Here is a 21,734-nt window from a genome sequence, read left to right as displayed (position 1 = left end):
AGTGGAAATGATAGTGGACTTCAGGAAGAGCCCAGCCCCACCCACCCCCATCTCCCTGTGTGACTCCCCCGTGGCTACCGTGGAGCATTTTCGCTTCTTGGGAACCACCATCACACAGGATCTCAAATGGGAGCTAAACATCAGCTCCCTCATCAAAAAAGCTCAGCAGAGGATGTATTTCCTGAGGCAATTGAAGAAGTTCAACCTGCCAAGGACTATGATGGTGAACTTCTACACCTCCATCATTGAGTCCATCCTCACCTCCTCCATCACCATCTGGTACGCTGCTGCCACGGAGAGGGACAATAACAGACTGCAGCGTATCATCCACTCTGCTGAGAAGGTGATTGGCTGCAATCTTCCGTCCCTCCAGGACCTGTACGCCTCAAGGACTCTGAGGCGTGCAGGGAAGATTGTAGCTGACTCCTCCCACCCTGGACACAAACTCTTTGAGTCACTCCCCTCTGGCAGGAGGCTGCGGTCCTTCAGGACCAAAACCTCTCGCCACAAAAATAGCTTCTTCCCATCTGCTATTAGCCTCATCAACAAGGCTAGAGAGCCCCACTGTTGCTGATCAATTGCACCAATCACCAGAAAAAATTCCTTGTATGTGAAAGCATACTTGGCAATAAAACTGATTCTGATTCTGATTCTGATTCTGATTCTGATAACCACCAAATTTTAACATTTGTATTTTGATTGGTATAGAGCTGATTAATATTCACACCTGCTGTGTGTTTGAATGCAGTATTCTCAATGCAGTACAGTTGACATCCCCTTTGCTGTGAATGTTTTAATGCAGTACAATTGTTATAACCTTACTTACTGAGAGTTTCAGTTTGGTCCAGTTGTTATTATTGTCACTTGCTGTGAGTGTTTAAATGCAGTACAGTTGTTATATTGTCACTTGATGGGTGTTTCAGTCAAGTACAGTTGTGGCTGTGGATGACAGTCAATAATAAATAATATTCGTATAAGGACTAAAATTGTATCCTGTGTAAACTATATACACACGTGGACAAAATTGTTGGTACACTACCGCTATAGAAAGGAAAACCCACAATGGTCACTGAAATAACTTGAAATTGACAAAAGGAATAATACATAAAAATTTACTGAAAATTAACTAATGAAAATCAGACATTGCTTTTGAAATGTGGTTCAACAGAATCATTTTAAAAAACAAACTAATGAAACTGGCCTGGACAAAAATGATGGTACCCCTAGGAAAGACTTAAAATAATTAGACTATAGGGACATGTTAAACTAAGGTGTATCCTGTTTTTTAATGTATTATTCTTTTTGTCAGTTAAGTCAAGTTATTTCAGTGACCATTATGGGTTTTTCTTTCTTTAACGGAAGGGTACCAACAATTTTGTCCACGTGTGTATGTAGTTAAATAGACCTACGCCTCTGTACTTTAATGCCGGTCATAATGGTGCTACTTGGAGAGCCAAATATTTTCTGAGATGGTAGTCATTGTGAGATGTTTGAGTCTAGAGTAATGGCTAAAAAGTATTTTGTGAGGTCACACTGACCTTAACGTTTGACCTTTGACCACCAAAATCTAATTAATTCATCCTTGAGTTCAAGTGAATGTTTGTACCAAATTTGAAGAAGTTCCATCAAAGCGTTAGGATACTGAGATATTGTGTTCCTGAGAATGGGATGGACGGACGGACAACCTGAGAACAATATGCCTCTGGCCATGGCTGTCACCAGTGTGTGGGCATAAAAAGGGAATATACTGTAGAGGTATTCATAGATTTACAAAAGGCAATCTATTGATCATAGATTATTAGGAGGAAACTTGTAATATAAGGCATTAGAGGGGATGCACACCCCTGGCTTAGTAATATTGATAACAGGTATACTCAAAAATAAATGGATATGGTGGACACTGAAGTGAAAACTTTAAAACTATGGCTTGATATTAATAAGTCGTCATTAAATTTAAATAAAACTATACTCATAAGATCTGGATATTTAAACATCAATATTCACCAATACAAATGAGGATAATGAAGATGTAGGAGAAGTAGGAAACCACATATAAATCACAAGACAAAAGTGTCAAAGTCCTTTATGACGTTATCTGTTACCTGCTGTGTGGAGTTTGGGGAAACATACAAAACAGTCACAAATCAAATGTTTAAACCACAGAAAAGAGCTGTAAGGATTATAAACAGTTGAGTTGATTATCATGAACCAATCAACATATTTTGATGTGATATCACATGCTCTCAGATTTAGAGATTTAATGGACTGCACAATTAATGTATAAAGTGAAAAATAAGATGCTTCCAGACCAAAGGTTGTTGAACTCGGGGGAATTTGCATGTTTAGATCAGAACAGATGCAAAAAAACAAAGATGTAAAACTGTTAATTAACAAATACAAAACTGAGGTATTAACACTAGTGTGTGTATGAATCCTTTAAAAATATAGTAGATAATACACATACATAACAATATGTATATATTTTTAATGTATAAATCAAGTTCTGCACAAAATAATTGGGGTACAAAAAGAAGGTGCAATAAACTGAGACTTGAGCCTATCACAGTTTCAAAGCTGATTATTATTATGATTATTAATTTGTTATTTATTTACTTATTTGTTTGAGTTGTCATAGTTAAAAATAACAAAGTAAATTAAAGTAAAAAGATTGAACAGAAGCTGCTTCAGTTCCATAACCTCAGAGTTTGATCTTTAAACATTAATGCTTCATGAAATGACAGCAAGGCTCAGAGAGCCACAGTTAGCTTATTCAGATTGGTGGTGACAGCTTAGCTAATGCTAACAGCTTGGCTGATGCTAGCATCACGATGAACGTCATATGAACATAATATACATACGTTTGGCATCATGTGACAAACTGTGTGTATGAGGATACAACAGCTTTTACTATGAAAACCATGACAACATGAGAACTTGGAGAACCACACAGACATAACAACATGTACAGTTATAATACCAAAAAAATGTACACAATCATAAATACGAAAAGTAACAAGAATAGAAATAGTAACTAGTATAATAAAATAAAACAGAATGAAATTTCTTAATCACACAAATAGAATAACACACTTAAGAGAATGTAATTATTGCAATATTGCACTTTGCCAACACGCCGTCACCCAAGAGTCAAGACGAAACCAATTCACCTTCATGTGCAGATTTGTTTTGTATTGTTTTTTAACGATTCACACAACCCAGACAAATAACATGTATGTGAAACTATAGGCCTGTATTCACAATATTAGGAATGAAATGTGCTTTATCTGGAAGCAGTTCATAGTGTTAGATTAGATTAGATGGATCCCCCGCTCCAGTAGGGAGTCCTAAGGGCCACAGGTGAACCTATTTTGTTTTTTTATTTGTTTTTTTTCAAGCGCTTGTGCCGCCCTCTCACAAGATGCTGCCCTGGGCGGCTGAACATATCGTCCATATCAGTATCTGCTACTGATGCTAAATGAAAAAGCAAAAGGGAAATGGAAAAGGCAGCTGCCCTTTAAAATGCTCTAAAAAGATCTGAACTGTTAATTCAATGTATTAATAATTTTTATTTAGATATGTCTTAACTTATTTAATAATTATTTTGTAATTTAGTGCATTTATGGATTTATTAATTCATTGTAATTCTGTTTTTGGGCTTTACTGTCTTGTTAAACTACACTACACTCGGTTCTCCGTGATGTTCAGCACTGTATACACTTTGCCAGTATTACACAAGTCAGTCAGCAGGTGTGAGTGAAAACATTCATTCACATTAGAATCACAGTTTTTATTTTCTCTGATTCAAACCCGAATCAGGAGAAGAATGAAAATCAAATTGTTAGATTACCAAGGATTCCCACCCCCATCAGTGAGCCTCCAGAGAGAGAGAGAGAGAGAGAGAGAGAGAGAGAGAGAGAGGCACAAAAGAAGAGCTGAGCAGAGGGAGAACTGAAGCTACTGACTCATAGTTAGACTGTGAATGGAGGTGACACTGATTGTGCTGGATGATACTGTCTTCCTTGTGACCGATCATGCAGAATGCTGACGAGGCATAATCATCACTGAACATGTCATTAGTGGCTGCACACAGAGCAGCACAGTGCCTTCATTTTTTCCCCAGTTCTCTAGGCAGACTTCCTGTTCGCATGTACGACCAGAGAAACCCAACTTCAGCTTTCAGCACATGTTTAACTCTTGTGCTCACAGAAAACAGGGCCTGAAAGAGGCGTATTCATTGTACGTATAATGAAGCCTCTCACACATGTACACCTCATATCACATGTTACTTTTAGATCCACTTCATCATAAACATTCAAACCAGCAGGGACATTTGTGCTTGTGCTAGTGAGCCAGAACTACTTTCAAACTGAAAATCAATGGGGCTTTTTAATTGACATGATCATATTCACAGGCAGCATCAACAGGGAAAAAGTACCTGTAAAGGTATTACCAACAAGACATGTTAATGCTTCAGTTCACTTTAGCCACTGTTCCTCAGAGTATGGCAGGTATTACGACCCCTTTTAGGAAAATGTGCAGGGGAACATAAAGTTCACAAGTTTACTCTAACAAACCACAACAACAAAGAACTTAGCGAGTGTAGCAGTGACACATGTAGCAAAATGCAACAAAACTAACATGGGATGGAAGGGAAGCAAAAAGCATCAGGGTCTCCAAGGCCAAAATAAAACTCACAAAACTCCCCACGCTATCTAGGAAATAAAACTCAGGTTAACCTTCATAGTCAAACAAAAAGACAAACTCTAACCCCCCTGACTGTCCACAAAACATGAGAGAACAGGATTTAAAAAAAGGCAGAGAACCACTACAACACTTCCTCTACATCAGTAAAGTTGCTTGCCTTACAGAACCACACAATCAGTCAGCAAGGTCATGAAAGAATCCTACTCACAAGGCCTGAGCAACAACCACAGCAACATCACAACAGATTCATAGGCAGCGCCTGTTGGAGGCTAATATAGATGTCCACTGATGAGGAAGTGATGAACAGCTGACAGTGATCTGTCCCCAGCTCCAGGTGAGATGGTTCAGGCAATCTTAGTTTGTCATGTGGTCAGATTGAGGATGTTTGTCCAGACTGGCTGGACGTGTCAGAACGTGGAGCTCTCTCTCAACTCTGTTCATCAGCCAAGCAGTTAGCATTAGCGAAACTGTTAGCGCTGTCTTTGTTACACAGCTGGTAGAAGCGCTCCTCTTTGGAGAGCCGTGGTTGTTTTGTATGGCCCTGTCTCAACGCCCAGGCTGTGTTCACCGAGTCAAGGTGGTTCTGTGTATGATGTCAGTCACCATGGTCAGGTAATCTGCCATGGTGTAAACTAGTATGGTTATATATATATATACTATATAAACCAACTAAAAATCCAGTTGAGCTCAGTCTTTAACAGCCCCCCACCCCCGAGAGCACAGAGGAGAGGGCTGGACTGTAGCTACTGTCACTCCTGGTCAGTTTGGAGCCAGTGCAGCTGTTGAAATTTGAGGATGATCCAGGATGTGGCAGGTGGCAGGAAGTCTCATGCGCAAAAGGTTGAAGGTCAACTTCACTGTGTATTTGTTCTGCAAAAACACCTTTGGCCATTATTCAATACTGTGTTTTGAGAACACGGAGGTTGTGACCATATTTCCTGCAATTTGACTGGTTGGCGAAGGCATACAACCATGAGGCGGGAATATACCTTTAGGTATTCAGTGTCTGATGTCATCAGCTGTGTACGTGTCAGTAGCCTATAGATGCTTGGCAAATAGATGAGCTTCGGTGGGTCTGTAACTCTGCTGGTCGGTCCACCTCCATGTGACCACATGTCCTGTTGCAGCTGTCAGCCTCTCAGTCTGTGCCACTGCCTCCATCTCCACAGGAACCACATCAGGAATTTGACCATCAGGTTTATAAATCTGATTACTTTTGTGTGTACGTCCACTTTTTGTCTGGATCCTATGTGGTTTTATAAATGTCCCAGATGCATTTCAACACTTTCAATAACACAAACTTGATGGGAAACCATACAGATTGGGACACTGGACACTGTCTGCTCATCAAATCTGAATTTCTTTGAACTCCTGTTGAATATAATTAGCTTTCAGAATTGGAAAATAACACAAGTTATAAATAACTTAAACTCTCAGGGTTTTATTTTTTCACAAGGTGAAAGTAAATTCTTGGAGAAAATGTGTTGTTTTTATGGAATAATGCTGAAAAGGGTAAAAAATAATTGGAATTAAACTCCTACAACTACTGGATATGTTTAAATGGATATATAAAAATAAGAAACCACACATCACTGTGAAAAATAAATATATGTTTTCCATAGCTGCTTTAAACTATATGAAAACCTCCTTCAGTTCGTGAAATCCCTGCTGCATCTGCAGGCAGTGAGACAGATAAAGCTAACTGTGTTTACTGTGATTAGATCACATGTGAACGACACCAGCCCTGCAGGAAGCACTGCTGCACAAACATCAACCAGACAGCCAGGGTTGTGCACGTTCACACTTCACAAGGTTCATAGTTCAGTTCACTCAGATTAAAGTCAACGAGTTCATGATCATTACTTTGTTTTTTTTGATGAGCTAATCATTGTCCCATTACTGTGAACTGCAATAGACTCACTGACAGAGGTTACTTTGAAAAGTATGTGTTTCACAACCTGAACAGTGTGTCATAAAGCAGAACAACTCAACACAGATCAATGTACAAATGTAATTCAGCTTTTTTATTATGCAGTAAACTGTAGATACATAAACCAAATGATGCAGCAGTTCAGAAACACAGGACAGATTACAGGCTCCACCACTGGTTTCATTATGTGCTATGACTTCAGGTCACATGCTAGGATGCTACTGTATGCATCTAGATTTAGATATCCCAAGGTTCATGTTATCAACACGACTGAAGTGGCGCCAGCAGCTCAGTGAAGTCTGCCCCTGATGGATTCAGAAAATCCCAAATTATGCAAAATCATTCTCATCCGATGTGCCATTTATAATCAAAACAGGTAATTTAAGGTGAATAGAAAGATGAGGATATATTAATATTATTATATATATTGATTTTTTGTGTTTTTAAAAGTCTGTCATGGAAGAAGAGGGACAACACACAAGTATAGAGTCTGACAACTTTGATAACTTCAAGACTGAGGATGACTCTGTGGCATTTGATGTTTTCACTGGTTGGTGGCTGTGTGTGTGTGTGTGTGTGTGTGTGTGTGTGTGTGTGTGTGTGTGTGTACTTGTACTTGCTACATAGTAAGGACCAAAAAAAGTATTTTACTAACAGAGTGAGGACATTTTGGGAAAGTGCGGACATTCTGGACGGTCCTCACTTTTTGAGACACCTTCAAATCACATTTTGAGGGTTAAGACTTGGTTTTAGAGTTATGGTTAGAATTAGCTTTAGGTTAAGGTTAGGGTCAGGGTCAGGGTTAGGCACTTAGTTGTGATGGTTAAGGTTAGAGTAAGGGGCTAGGGAATGCATTATGTCAATGAGTGTCCTCACAAAGATAGAAGTACAAGTATGTGTGTGTGTGTGTGTGTGTGTGTGTGTGTGTGTGTGTGTGTGTGTGTGTGTGTGTGTGTGTGTTGCAGTCCCCTATTTTACTAAGCCCTAAAAACAACAGCCCATCCTGGCCAATGGGGTGTGAGCTTTGCAGCCTGCCTCCTGATGATGTGCTGATGTGTGTGTTTTGATGGAGCACATTTTCCTTTTGAAAGGATCACTGGCTGGAGACACAGACGCACACATGCACACACACACACTGATCCAGCACACACACACTGATCCCCAAGCCACCCAGTCCTGCTTGGTGCTGGTCCTCTTTTGCGTTCACCTGATTGTACTTTAAATCAGGAGCAGTGTGCCAGTCTGTCTCAGCTAAGGACCCATCTGTGGCTTTCAGCTCTCATCTGTCAGCTCACTGGTTCACACTGGAGCTGTAAATCTTTAAAAACACCTCAACTATATATAGTTTCATTCATAAAAAATATCCTTTAAAAAACTACAATGTGTGTGTTCCATTAAAAATACAACAGAGTGGCTCACTGTTGTGTTTTTAATGGTTTTGGACAACGGTGATCAGCATGAAGCTTTGCATACTCAGACTTTGCTATTTGTTGTTACCTCTGTTGGTTTGTGTCAGGCCGTCACTGTGACACTCATCAGATGACTGGAAACTACATGTGGGATGAAGCCTCTGAGAAGGAGTTCCTGATCGGGACCAATCCGGACAGCCGGCTGCCTCTTTGGTGGGATGGATCAGAGCCGTTATGGGTCACCCTGCAGAAACTTGGAAAGAAGGTTTTCATGTACTACTGGCCTGGTGAGTGCACACGTCTCTAACACTCACAGATGTAGTGCTGATGCTGCTGCTCTGTTCCTCCTGTGTTACACGCAACACTAACAGCAAGTTCAACTGTGTTTGTAGACGGTTGCACTGTATTTGGATGGTCCACCTACAGACTATACGGAGTATTTTTTCAACATCTCAACAGGTTATTAGTTGAGAAACTCCACTGTTTCCAGCTAATACTAACCTTCTCATGGTTACCATTAGCTGGAAATAATTTTAAATAATTGTCAGCTGAACATTTATACTGGGGTGGGCGATCTGGGCAAAAGATTATATGAGAGTCTTTTTGGGGAGAATCCCAATCCATGATCTGAATCGTGACCTTCCCTACAGATAAAGTTGAAGTCATGTGATCACATGATAAGTTGTGCATGTGGTTGCCTGTCACTTCAACTCAAGGCTAAAGGCCCAACTCATAAATCTCTGCATCCTATTTCTACTCTGATTTTATTTTGAAAGTCTTGACTGGAAGTTGTCATTCGTATCTTTCTGCCACCTTGTTGCATCTGTCATATGTTTGTCTGCTCGCTGCTGCTCTCCACCCACAATGTTGTCTCCTGTTAACGAAGTGTGTTACAGGTAGACCTTCATCTGAAGCATTTATCACTCTTATACGGTAAAAATATATTTCTCCTGTTTACAGTTTATCCTCCAGGACTCTGATGCCTGCTTTCCTCCATTTCCCCCATTAATAAAATGTTGCCATCTTGAGAAAAGGTCATTATACTTCAGTGTTTTTCCACAGCCAAAAAATGTAGTATGAGTGTCAGTGAGAAGAAAGTCTGAGCACAAAGTTAAAGTTGGGGTGAGAAGAAGTTAGTGAACCTCTGAATGAGCTGCTTTTCTACATTAACTGGTCATAAAATGATCTGATCTTCATCTAAGTCTCTAACCTACACCTCCAGTCTAGTCTCACTGACTGAACTCCTCAGGCCTGTGAAGCAAGTTCAGCAACCACCAGGATATCTTTTTGTTATCTGGCTCAACTGAACCCAACATTGTCTGTCCTGATAAACAGTACCGTGAAGCTGGTTAACAACTGCCAGTGCATTCAGTTATTAGTGATCCCATGACTAGAATAAAAAGAAACACAAAATAATTTCCAATTATTGGAGTCTAGAGTGTTTCTCTCTTCTGTCTGATGATGAACATGAACATGTGATCCAGATCAAACAGAGGTCAGACTGTTTGTGGAGAGAAGTAGTTGATGTGTGATGTTCAGTCTGACTGAAATGTTAATTTCTAATCATTAAATATATTTATCAGTGTGTGGATAATTGTTCTAATCTGGTACAGCATGTAATTGGACCAACTCATTCAAGGTCACACACTGGACTTGGTCATCAGCAGGGGTCCCAATATTCCTCCTGTGAATGTTATTGACTTGGCTCTCTCTGATCATTTCTATGTTTTCTTTGATGGGCTGGTCACGCCACTCACCCAGACCAGATCTAAAACGGTCAGTAAGAGGTACATTAATGAGAATACCAGCACTCTGCTAAAGGAAGCAATAGTTATGACATCAAGTATAACGGCAGTTATAGAGTCTGTGGGTGACCAGCTTAGTCAGTTTAACTCTAAAACTCTCAGAGTCCTTAATGCTGTTGCACCTGTCACAGTTCAAATGACCTCTGGTAAACATAAAGCACCATGGGGAAAGCAGGAGCAAATCAAAAGAGAGAATGCAGGAAGGCTGAGTGTAAATGGGTAAAAACCTTCAAATTGACTGTGCCATTTTTAAAGAGAGACTCTGAATAACTATAATAAAGTTATACAGGGCTGGACAGTCTTATTAATATCATTAATGGGAATATTAACAACACTCATGCTCTATCTGCAGCTGTGGATAGATGAATAAATCCCCCAACACAGTTACCTCAGGAACTTGTATCGTCTAAAAAGTATCAAGAGATTGCCTCTTTTTTCCATCAGAAAATTGAAAACATTAAAGAAAGGATTAGCTCCACCCAGTGGAGCAGTGTCTTAATAAAACTGATAATAACACAAAGAAAAAATACAGTACCTATGGCTCAATTTACTGCCATTGATGGTAAAACTCTTGAAGTCTACTTGAACATAAATGGCTAAGATGACTCAGGTAAAATATCTGTTGTGGTCTTATCAGATCTTGGTGCAGCTTGAGATACTGTGAGATGACCTACTTAGAAGGCAGGGATTGTTTTGGCTCTGTTGCTACTCATGAATCAGTGCAAACCATGATGGCCCACAGAGTCCCACAGGGATCTAAGAGCACAGGGTGGCTTATTATAGACAACAAGCTGCAAACCAGATTAATTTAGCTCTCTCACCAAATGATTTTAGTCCCATAGACTCTTTGTGGCTGTGCCTTGAAAGGTGAATACCTGGATGCAACGAAACTGCCTTCAATTAAATATCGACAAAACTGAGGTAGTTCTGTTTGGAAACAAAGAAGGAAGGCAGCAACTGTAACAGTTAGAAAAATGCACTTTGTTAATTTTTGTTTCAAAATTGTATTTGTGAATTTAATATATAATTTATTTATTTTGTTTAGTATTTGTGAATCTTACTTACTTACTGAATTTTTATGTTTTTATTTTTTTTACTGTGGCATTTCCTGTGGCAACTATGAGTCATCTTTGTCTATACCCGACCCAGACCTGTTACACAAATTAGTGCCTACCTGGAGTCTAGACTTCTACCAAAAATCTCAGTGAATTTGATGTATGGGGATCTTGGTTTCAGTGACCACATCAAAGCTATAACAAAATCTGCATTTTTGCATCTCAACAACACAGTTAGGGTCAGAGACCTTGTGTCTAAACAAGACCTAAAGAAATGTATTTATGCCTTTATATCCTCCAGAGTCGACTACTGCAAAGCTCTCCTCCCTGGTTTTCTAAATAAGACCATTACACAGCTACAGTTTATTCAGATACTGCTGTTGTGGCTCTGACTGAAACTAAGAAAAAGAGAGCATTACTCCAGTTCTCAAGTCTTTGCACTGGCTTCAGGTCAGGCACAGAATTGGAGTCAAAGTTTTACTTATTGTCTACAAGTCACTCAATGGTCTGGGCCCTAAATGTATCTCTGAAATGCTCAGTGTATATGAGCCTAATAGGTCTTTAAGATCTGCAGGAGCTGATCAGTTAGTGGAGCCTGGAGTTAAAACTGAACAGGGTGAAATAGCTTTCAGCCACTATGCTGCCCCCTGCTGGAACCAGCTCCCAGTGGATCAGATCAAATCTGCCCAAATCATAACTGGCTTTAAAAAGGAGCTAAAGACTGCTCTGTTCTCCACTGCCTTCATCTAAATCTTTAAATTTTACACTTTTGATATTATCTGTTTTATAATCAAAGAATCCTTGTTCAATTCAAATGAAGTTATAATAGTTATAATACAGTTATTTAGTGTGATAAACTCTCCTCTGTTTGTTAGAAGCTCTGGACACAGTGTTAACTGCTCGTAATTATCTGTCACTTAATTGTAAACTCTTTTGTCCCTGTCTAGATCCTGTAGGAATTATGACTCTGGTTTTCCAGGTATCAGATTGGTCAGTAATTGACCAGGTGTGAGGTTTTGATCTGATTCTCTGAAGTTAACCTGCCCAAGAGGAGGTTAGGAGATCAGCATCAGTTACCATGGTGATTTACCACAGCAACAAGTGAACACCGTGAACCAACCTCAGATCCTGTTTTAGCACAGACCTCTGGTCTGATAACTCCTGACTCCAGTTAGCTCCTGTTCATGTCATTAGTCGAGGGTTTCACACACTGTTTCCAGCTACACTGTGGATGTTTGAATGATGTTTTAAACAGGGACAAGAACGACATAATGATTTGTGTTATTAGTTACAATAGATTGTGTTTTTTCATTATTGTAACTGAGATTGAGATCTGAACAAATTTTAGGACACATGTTTACAGATATAACTGTCGGTAAATGATGCAGTAATTTTACGTGTGTGTGTGTGTGTGTGTGTGTGTGCGTGTGTGTGTGTCTTCAGGCTGCGAGGTAGAGATTCTGGGTGTTCGTCCGTCTTTCTGTGAAGAATATGTCTACAACCCATCGGAGAAAAACCTCACAGACTCGATAGTGAAGGCTCTCGGCGTCCTGAGGTAACAACACAGTAACCTGCACCTGTCATGTCTTTCCTTTAGCCACTGCATGTAGATGAGTTTTCAGGTTGTGAGTAATGAGTGATAAATGGCCAACAGCATAAAGCAGACCTTGTCTGTATTAACAGTGGGACAGTGGATCATCTGTGATTAGTTTACTGTCTGTATTAACAGTGGGACAGTGGAGCGTCTGTGGTTAGTTTACTGTCTGTATTAACAGTGGGACAGTGGAGCGTCTGTGGTTAGTTCATATGTCTGTAATAGCTGGGAAGGCGGAGTGTTTGTAGACAATAGATTACGAGTGCAAAGTTGAAAAAATGACAATAGATCTGAGCAGTGTTGCTTTTATGGATATGGAAGAAGCCACGTTACAGTAATGGAAATACCCACACTGTCACGTTTGTAGTTTCTTCATGTGAGCTGTAATTCTCTGCTCACAAAGTAATAGTTTCACTTATTAGTCATGACAGTTTCAGTTTAATAGCTGCTGTAAAGGAGCTGTTTTGTCTCTTCAACATTTCAGGAGGACTGGTGAAAGATGCTGATTGAGAGATTGTACTGAGTTACAGTAGCAGAGAATGAATTTAATATCATTGAAAAAAGTGAGAATAATTACATGCTTTGATTTCATCAGATCATGTTACTGCTGTCATGTGAAATAGCTTTGATTTGTCTTTAATTTGTAAGTGCATTTTTAGACGAAAAAGAAAGATAAGGCTCAGCAGCACAGCTCAAACATGTCTTGTTCTCACAAGAGCAAAAAGGTTTACATTTTAAGCATCCATGCTTTCACGTGACAGTGACAACATGATTTTACAATAATGTAACTATGTGATGTGTGTGTGTGTGTGTGTGTGTGTGTGTGTAGGTCAGGCCAAGCAGACATGGCAGCCATATATTATGAGAAAATAGATGTCGAGGGCCATCACTTCGGTCCAGACTCTCATCAGGTCAAATCAGCTGTGCAACAGCTGGATCGTGCCATGCAGACACTCAACAGCAAAATCAAAGTTAGTAATATCGCTACTGTTGTTTTTACAGTTACAGATGCCACTGAGACACTTGTCCTGTGATGCAGTTTGTTTTCATCTGTTTCTGCTGCGTTTCATATTCTTGCAGGAGATGAACATGGTGAACCAGCTGAACATTGTGCTATTTTCAGACCACGGTATGACAAAGATCCAGTGGATGGAGAAAGTCATAGAGCTGGACAAGTTCATCAACATGTCGGATATTGTTAAGATGATGGACAGAGGACCAGTGGTCAGCCTGTGGCCCAAAAATAACAAGTACCAAGAGGTGAGACCAGAATCTTTCTTTTCTGCTCTACCATGTTCAGAGTCAGACAGAGTGATTACATAATGATTCATGGAGAAATTGATAAGGTGTTTAGAACACAGCTGAAGGTCCGGGTTGAGTATGATAACTTACCCTGTCTCTTATTTAAATCTGATGAATCAGCTAATCTGACCATTTCATGTCATGTGTGGTTAGTTCACTGCCTGTAATAACAGTGGGACAGTGGAACATCTGTGGTTAGTTCACTGCCTGTAATAACAGCAGGACAGTGGAATGTCTGTGGTTAGTTCACTGCCTGTAATAACAGCAGGACAGTGGAGCGTCTGTGGTTAGTTCACTGCCTGTAATAACAGTGGGACAGTGGATTGTCTGTGGTTAGTTCACTGTCTGTAATAACAGCAGGACAGTGGAGCGTCTGTGGTTGGTTCACTGTCTGTAATAATAGTAGGTCTCTCATTTAAATCTGATGAATCAGCTAATCTGACCATTTCATGTCATGTGTCTCTGGTACAAAATTTTTTAACTGATTTTTTAAAAACAAACAACAAAAAATAAGAAAAAGAAGAAAAAAGAAGACAAATACAAATACACATATGCAGACATACATATACACTGATTCTTCCAAAGAAGAAAGTCGGCAAAGAGGTCCACTTTTTGAAGTCATTTGTAATTTTTGAATTAGGGGGGATTGACTCTGAAACAAATTATTCAAATCAGGAGTGACAAAAATGCCAAAGGATCTGAGACCCTTCTCCGACATATTCTTGGGGTTATTGAAAGGCAAAGCAACAGTTTTCAATTTTCCTGGATTAATTTTATAACCTGAGAGGACTACAGAGAACTAAACACTGCTATAGAGTTCAGAGCTGCTGGTATTACTCTGATATAGAAGAGCATTATTTGCAAATAAGGAAATAACATCATCTTTCCATGGATGGGAGATCCCCATCCGCCCCCTCATCCTTCCCTGTTGCTCATCATGGGTGACTCCATGTATGACTTCTTGTGTCTGACTGAAACTTGGCAGCTAACTAATGAATATTTAACACTAAACCAAGGTACCCCCCCTGGGTAAATGTATGTTGACAAGCCATGCACATATCTGGTTGGGGTAGTGGTCTTGCTGCATTGCTCAACATATAAGCTCATAACTGTGCCTCACAGCCTCTGTTACTTTTGCTTATTTATCATCCTCCCACAACATCCTCTGTTTTCATTCGTGAACTGTCTGACCTACTGACATCTGTCTGTTCTACGTGTCCCTGCACCTTCCACCTGAACATACATGTGGACTCATTTAGTTTGCTTAAGAATTCATAAACCTGCTACATTCTCTCAAATTTTCTCAGCCTGTCAACTACCCCACACTCTGGAGGTCATATATTTGACCATGTCTGCTCTTCTGGTATTTCTCCCTGCAACCTACAGAGCATGGATTTATAGGCTGTCCTTTTCAATGTTAGTATCCCTGCCCTCTCACATCAACTTTATTCCTCTTCCAATATCACAAACAGGAACATCCTGCTCTAATGTGTTGGAGACTGAGCTCAATTATGATTACATAAACTCATCATCCGATGGCCTGGTCTCTAAACATAATGTGCTCCTCTCAGATACTTTAAATTATTTGCTAGCATCTCAGGGTTAACTGTGCATATATTTAGAGCTTCCTTACAGGTTCTAACATGATATTTTCATGTTAGAACCTGTAAGGAAGCTCTAAACAAGGCAAAGCCTACCTACTACTCTTGATCCTCTTGATCTCATGCCCACTCCTCTAATAAAATCATGCCTGTCTGTCCTCTGGAATGATCTGGAGAACCTTAACAACTATAGACCTACCTCCAATTTCCTACTTCCTGCCAAACTCCTTGAGCAGACTGTGGGAAAGCCAGCTCCAGGCTCAAGTCCTACCTCACAGTTAGAAGACAGGTATTCTCCCACATACCCCCTTTCCCATGGTGTTCCCCAGGACTCAGTTCATGGATTATTACCAGTCACTGTTTATATTTTACTCTTGGACACATGGTTCATCGGCATGGCCTTGATTTCCACTGCTATGCTGATGAAACACAAGTCTACAGTCACATGAAGCCCTCAAACACTCTGCCACCATACAACCTGACAGACTGCTCAAATGGTATCAATGCTTGGATGACCTGCAATTACCTCAAACTATTTTGACACACATATCAAAAACATCACCAAACCAGCCATCTTCTGTCTGAAGAACTTTTCTAGATTACACCCTCTCTTTCCTGATCTGTTGCAGAGACCTCCGTGCCCTTTCTTACATCATGACTTGATTAATGTAATGCCCTGGAAAATGAATGAATTAATGAAAATTGGGTCAAACCATCCACTGTTGGCTAATTGACATTTTTATATTTAGCAGATGTTTAGCAGATGTTGGGTTTTGGATGTTAGGATGAACTCCTGATAAACAAAAAGCACCATGGAGAAATATTGCATCCGTAAAAATCCAGAGAAAACAGCGCTGGAGAGCTGAGTCTATATGGTGAAAAACTAGGCTGCAGATTCACTATCACATATATCGATAGACTTCACTCCTCTAATTACCTACTAGTCCTACACATTCGTTTTGTTTGATTTTATATGAATTATTTTATGATTTTTTAAAAAAGGTTTCTTTGGGGAATAAGCAAAACACGACAAAACATGATAGATATCTCAGAAATTACAACAACACTGAAACTTGGTGAAGAGCTTCCCTATCCTTCAGTGCCACACCTACTCAATAATAGTGCCTAAAGGCGCCACCATGTGTGAAAATCCAGTTTCCAAATATTGCAAAATTAGTTTTGGCTCCATGAGTCATAGAAGAAAAGTTTTTGACTTTTAAACTCACTGACTTCTAATGGATTTTATTCTTTTTATGCATTAATATTAACATTAATATAACTTTTTTATTTGTCTATGCTCTGTTCTTTGTTTTTTTATTTTTTGTGTAAAGCACTTACACCTTACCTCTGTTTATGAAATGTAGCTATATATATATATATATATATATATATATATATATATATATATATATATATATATATATATATATATATATATATATATACATACACACAGTGCATCCGGAAAGTATTCACAGCACTTCACTTTTTCCACATTTTGTTGTGTTACAGCCTTATTCTAAAAAAAATCATTTTTTACCTCAATATCCCATAATGACAAAGTGAAAAAAGTTTGCTTGAAATTTTTGAAAATATATTAAAAATAAAGAACAAAAAAAATCACATGTACATAAGTATTCACAGCCTTTGCCATGACACTCAAAATTGAGCTCAGGTGCATCCTGTTTCCACTGATCATCCTTCAGATGTTCACAGATCTGGGGAAGGGAACAGTAAAATTTCTGCAGCATTGAAGGTCCCAATGAGCACAGTGGCCTCCATCATCCGTAAATGGAAGAAGTTGGGAACCACCAGGACTCTTCCCAGAGCTGGCCCCCTGGCCAATCTGAGCGATCGGGGCAGAAGGGCCTTAGTCAGGGAGGTGACCAAGAACCCGATGGTCACTCTGACAGTGCTCCAGCATTGATCTGTGGAGAGAGGAGAACGTTCCAGAAGGACAACCATTTCTGCAGCACTCCACCAATCAGGCCTGTATGGTAGAGTGGCCAGACGGAAGCCACTCCTCAGTAAAAGCCACATGACAGCCCGTCATGGTCTGATGAAACAAAGATTGATCTCTTTGGCCTGAATGCCAAGCACCATGTCCGGAGGAAACCAGGCACCACTCATCACCTGGCCAGTACCACCCCTACAGTGAAGCATGGTGGTGGCAGCATCATGCTGTGGGGATGTTTTATGGCAGCAGGAACTGAGAGACTAGTCAGGGTCGAGGGAAAGATGAATGCAGCAATGTACAGAGACATCCTTGATGATAACCTGCTCCAGAGCGCTCTGGACCTCAGACTGGGGCAAAGGTTCATCTTCCAACAGGACCACGACCCTCAGCACACAGCCAAGATAACAAAGGAGTGGCTTCAGGACAACTCTGTGAATGTCCTGGAGTGGCCCAGCCAGAGCCCAGACTTGAACCTGATTGAACATCTCTGGAGAGATCTGAAAATGGCTGTGCACCGACGCTCCCCATCCAACCTGATGGAGCTTGAGAGGTACTGCAAAGAAGAATGGGAGAAACTGCCCAGAAATAGGTGTGTCAAGCTTGTAGCATCATACTCAAAAAGACTTGAGGCTGTAATTGCTGCCAAAGTTGCTTCAACAAAGTATTGAGCAAAGGCTGTGAATACTTATGTACATGTTATATTTTTGTTTTTTATTTTTAATAAATAAATAATAAATTAGAAATTTAAAACAAACCTTTTTCACGTTGTCATTATGGGGTATTGTGTGTAGAATTTTGAGGTAAAAAATGAATTCAATCTATTTTGGAATAAGGCTGTAACATAACAAAATGTGGAAAAGGGAAGCGCTGTGAATACTTTCCAGATGCACTGTATGTATATAAACTTGCCTTGTTCATGACTAGAATTTCAGTGTCTTAGAGAGAAGACATGAGACATTTGGGAGATGTTTTGGTTACAATAGAACCAATAAAATATCAGTTCATGCTGTCGTCAATATTCTACTTCAAAATGATGCTGGCATTAGAAATTGTCCTGACAGTGAATTTTGGTCACCTGATGTCACAACCTACATTTAATTTCTGAAGAGATTGTGGTGGGATTGTTGGTTCCTCAGCTGAACTGCATTGCTGGCTTGAATTTGTATCAAGAAGCAGGTGAAGTAGTATCAAGAGTGGGAAGATGGGAAAGGGAGGAAGAATGCAAACAGTGATGTAAGCAGTGAAAGAAGTGTAAATGGGAGTCGTAGTGTAAGTGAGCTGAAGTACACACTCTGGGGTGTTGTCAGCAGTGACTGTTTTAAACTGCTAGAGAGGAACTTGTAGAGGAGGATTTGACATGTGAAGGCACAGGTGTCTGACCAACCAGCAGGAGTCACAGGTGCTGTAAAGCTACTTTTTAATTAAAATGATTCTATTAACACTGCTTGTGCGTGTGTGTTATGCCAGGTGTATGCCACACTGTCTCAGGTCCCTAACATGCGTGTGTATGGGAGACAGGAGATCCCTGAACGTTTCCATTACAAAGGAGGGAAGTTTGTTTCACCCCTGACGCTGGTGGCTGAGCCGGGCTGGTTTATCACCGAGGTAACAAATCACATTTCACATGTATCACCACACTGACCAGCTCGTAAAGTAAAAGTACAAGTGAACTCCACAGGCATCATTCAGCTTGATATGTTTTTCTTGACAAATCTTACCTCAAGATCTATAAATGCTTACCGAATACTTTGTTCTATCTTTTGTGAAATCTGGTGTGTGTGTGTGTGTGTGTGTGTGTTTGGGTGTGTGTGTTTGTGACTCCAGAATAAGGCAAGCCTCCCGTACTGGAAGAATGACTCTGGGGAACCCTCAGCCTGGCAAAACGGCTGGCATGGCTACGACAACGAGTTCCTTGACATGAGAGGCTTTTTCTTGGCAACAGGACCTGGTAACAAACAAGTCATATTTTAATAGTGAAATCTGGGAGATTTATTTACACCTGTGATCTGTCAAGCAAGCAACACCCTGCTTAACAGTGTCTCTCAGCAGCCACACTGTTCCCTGTTCTCCACTGTCTGTACGGTGCCAGTGAAGTGTGCAGGAGAAATGATGAGTATTGCTGCTCTGTCAGTCTCATGTTTGTGGTGAAGTTAAATATTGTAAAATGTATCAGGATACTACTTTGAGATGTAGATCGGATCATGTTTGCCTAATTTCATCCAGACTTCAAGCATAATCTTCAGGTGGCTCCGATTCAAGCGGTATACAATAAGATGACAAATTATACACATTTAAGTGCATCCTGTAATAGTACTAACATCAGACAGACAGCCAGGGTTGTGCACCTTCACACTTCACAAGGTTCATAGTTCAGTTCACTCAGATTAAAGTCAACGAGTTCATGATCATTACTTTGTTTTTTTTGATGAGCTAATCATTGTCCCATTACTGTGAACTGCAATAGACTCACTGACAGAGGTTACTTTGAAAAGTATGTGTTTCACAACCTGAACAGTGTGTCATAAAGCAGAACAACTCAACACAGATCAATGTACAAATGTAATTCAGCTTTTTTATTATGCAGTAAACTGTAGATACATAAACCAAATGATGCAGCAGTTCAGAAACACAGGACAGATTACAGGCTCCACCACTGGTTTCATTATGTGCTATGACTTCAGGTCACATGCTAGGATGCTACTGTAAAATGTGTGTTTGTGTGTTTGTGTGTGTGTGGTCATATGATTTCTGAGAACAGAACTGATTTTAGAGGAAGAGAACAGGTTTATCATGTTCTGCTCTCCTGTTCTCCACTGTCTGTACTGTGCCAGTGAAGTGTGCAGGAGAAAAGATGTGTATTGCTGCTCTATCAGTTTCTTGTTTATGGTGAAATTAAATATTGTAAATTGTTATATCAGGATATTACTTTGATCTGCTTCTATTTGCCTTATTTTATCCAGACTTCAAGCGTAATCTTCGGGCGGCTCCAATTCGTGCAGTGGATGTCTACAACGTGATGTGCTGGACACTGGGAGTGGAACCTTTGCCCAATAATGGGTCCTGGTCTCGGGTAGAGTACCTCCTGAATGGCTCTGAAGGTCCCTGCCAGCCCACAGCCCTCTGGACCTGCTGCATTGGTTTGTTAGGAATAATGCTGGCACTATGGGACTAAAACATATAACAGTGCAGCGTTTATGGCATCTGACAGTAGAGAGAAATGATCATGTAGAAGGAGTTACAACATGTAGAGGTGAATGCATCTGAAAGGAGGGGAAACGACATCACACATTTTCTCCTCCGTCTCCACATCTGATCAAAATGACTTCACCTCTGAGGTGGTCCATTTACATTTTTTTAATTTAATAAATGTGCAATTTGTGAAATCTAAGAAATGAGCTTAGTTGATGAATTATCCTGGAATTTCATCTGATAATTAATTTCAGTTCAATTTTATTTATATAGCACCAAATCATAATATGCATTATCTCAAGGCACTTTAGAGGGTAAGGTCAGAACCTTATGAAAACCATTCATTTTCATAGTAAAACATGTTCAAAATATATACTCTCACTTTATTTTACCTGTAATCTCCAACTTACATATTTATGTTCAAGAAATTATACAGAACAATTATAATGAAAATAAAGCATTACTCATTTCTGGGTGTGTGTATGAATCATGAATTAATGAATCATTTTGGAAATCGACTTCTTACAGTAAAGGATGTTGATTTTTCCTTCTTTTCATATGTGTTACAAGGGATAATATAAGCTATACTTTTTTTAATTGGTAAAGCACAATTATGTGTAGCAGATGTTTTTCCAGACACTTTCTTCTTTTTTTTATGCCATTTGAAAATGTTGTGACTTCAGTCTGTAGAGGGTATGATTATAACTGAGATCTATATTTTGATCTGATTTTGAATTCAGCTGTTCATGTCTCTGTCTGATCTCTAAGACCCTGTATGACACATGGTTTGTGAAAAGTGCTGTATGAATAAATGTGCTTTGATTTGGAAACAGTTGTGTTTGCCAACTGATTTTGAGTCAGTGTTAATCTTTTGACTCAAAACAGTCATATTTTAGTCTGTTAATTATTGCTAGTTTTTGTCTAGTTTTTACAGATTCCATGGTGATTCCAAAACCAAAGCATTTTAGTCTAATTACTGTGAATTAAATTTCTGCAATATTAAGTCAAATTTTAGTCATGTATTTTTAAATTTTTTTTACTATTTTATTAGAAATTATTTCTTATTATCCATAAGATTCCTAACATTTACAGACAATGACTTAAAATTTATTTGTATTTTACAATTTAGTGACATCCACATCATGGAAGGAATTTGGTCACTTTTTTTTTTTTTTTTTAATACATTCA

At 39.5% G+C, this 21,734-nt stretch overlaps 1 protein-coding gene across 1 annotated transcript in view; it reads left to right on the top strand.

Annotated features, from left to right (window-relative positions):
* The window catches only part of enpp6 (ectonucleotide pyrophosphatase/phosphodiesterase 6), a 31,172-nt gene extending 9,779 nt beyond the window's left edge, over positions 1-21,393 (top strand). The window contains exons 2-8 of the mRNA XM_071457899.1: positions 8,151-8,330; positions 12,347-12,458; positions 13,327-13,468; positions 13,578-13,757; positions 18,825-18,962; positions 19,182-19,305; positions 20,318-21,393. Of these exons, the coding sequence (XP_071314000.1) occupies positions 8,151-8,330; positions 12,347-12,458; positions 13,327-13,468; positions 13,578-13,757; positions 18,825-18,962; positions 19,182-19,305; positions 20,318-20,529 (1,088 nt within the window). The 3' untranslated portion in view covers positions 20,530-21,393. The remainder of the gene's footprint in view (positions 1-8,150; positions 8,331-12,346; positions 12,459-13,326; positions 13,469-13,577; positions 13,758-18,824; positions 18,963-19,181; positions 19,306-20,317) is intronic.
* Positions 21,394-21,734: the final 341 nt, after the last annotated feature.

Source organism: Trachinotus anak, unplaced genomic scaffold (genome assembly GCF_046630095.1).
Source record: "Trachinotus anak isolate AG129_WGS33_773 ecotype Australia unplaced genomic scaffold, CSIRO_AGI_Tana_v1 ptg000021l, whole genome shotgun sequence".
NCBI lineage: Eukaryota > Metazoa > Chordata > Actinopteri > Carangiformes > Carangidae > Trachinotus > Trachinotus anak.
Note: the sequence above shows the minus strand (reverse complement) of the source record. Positions and strands in the feature narration are given on the sequence as shown.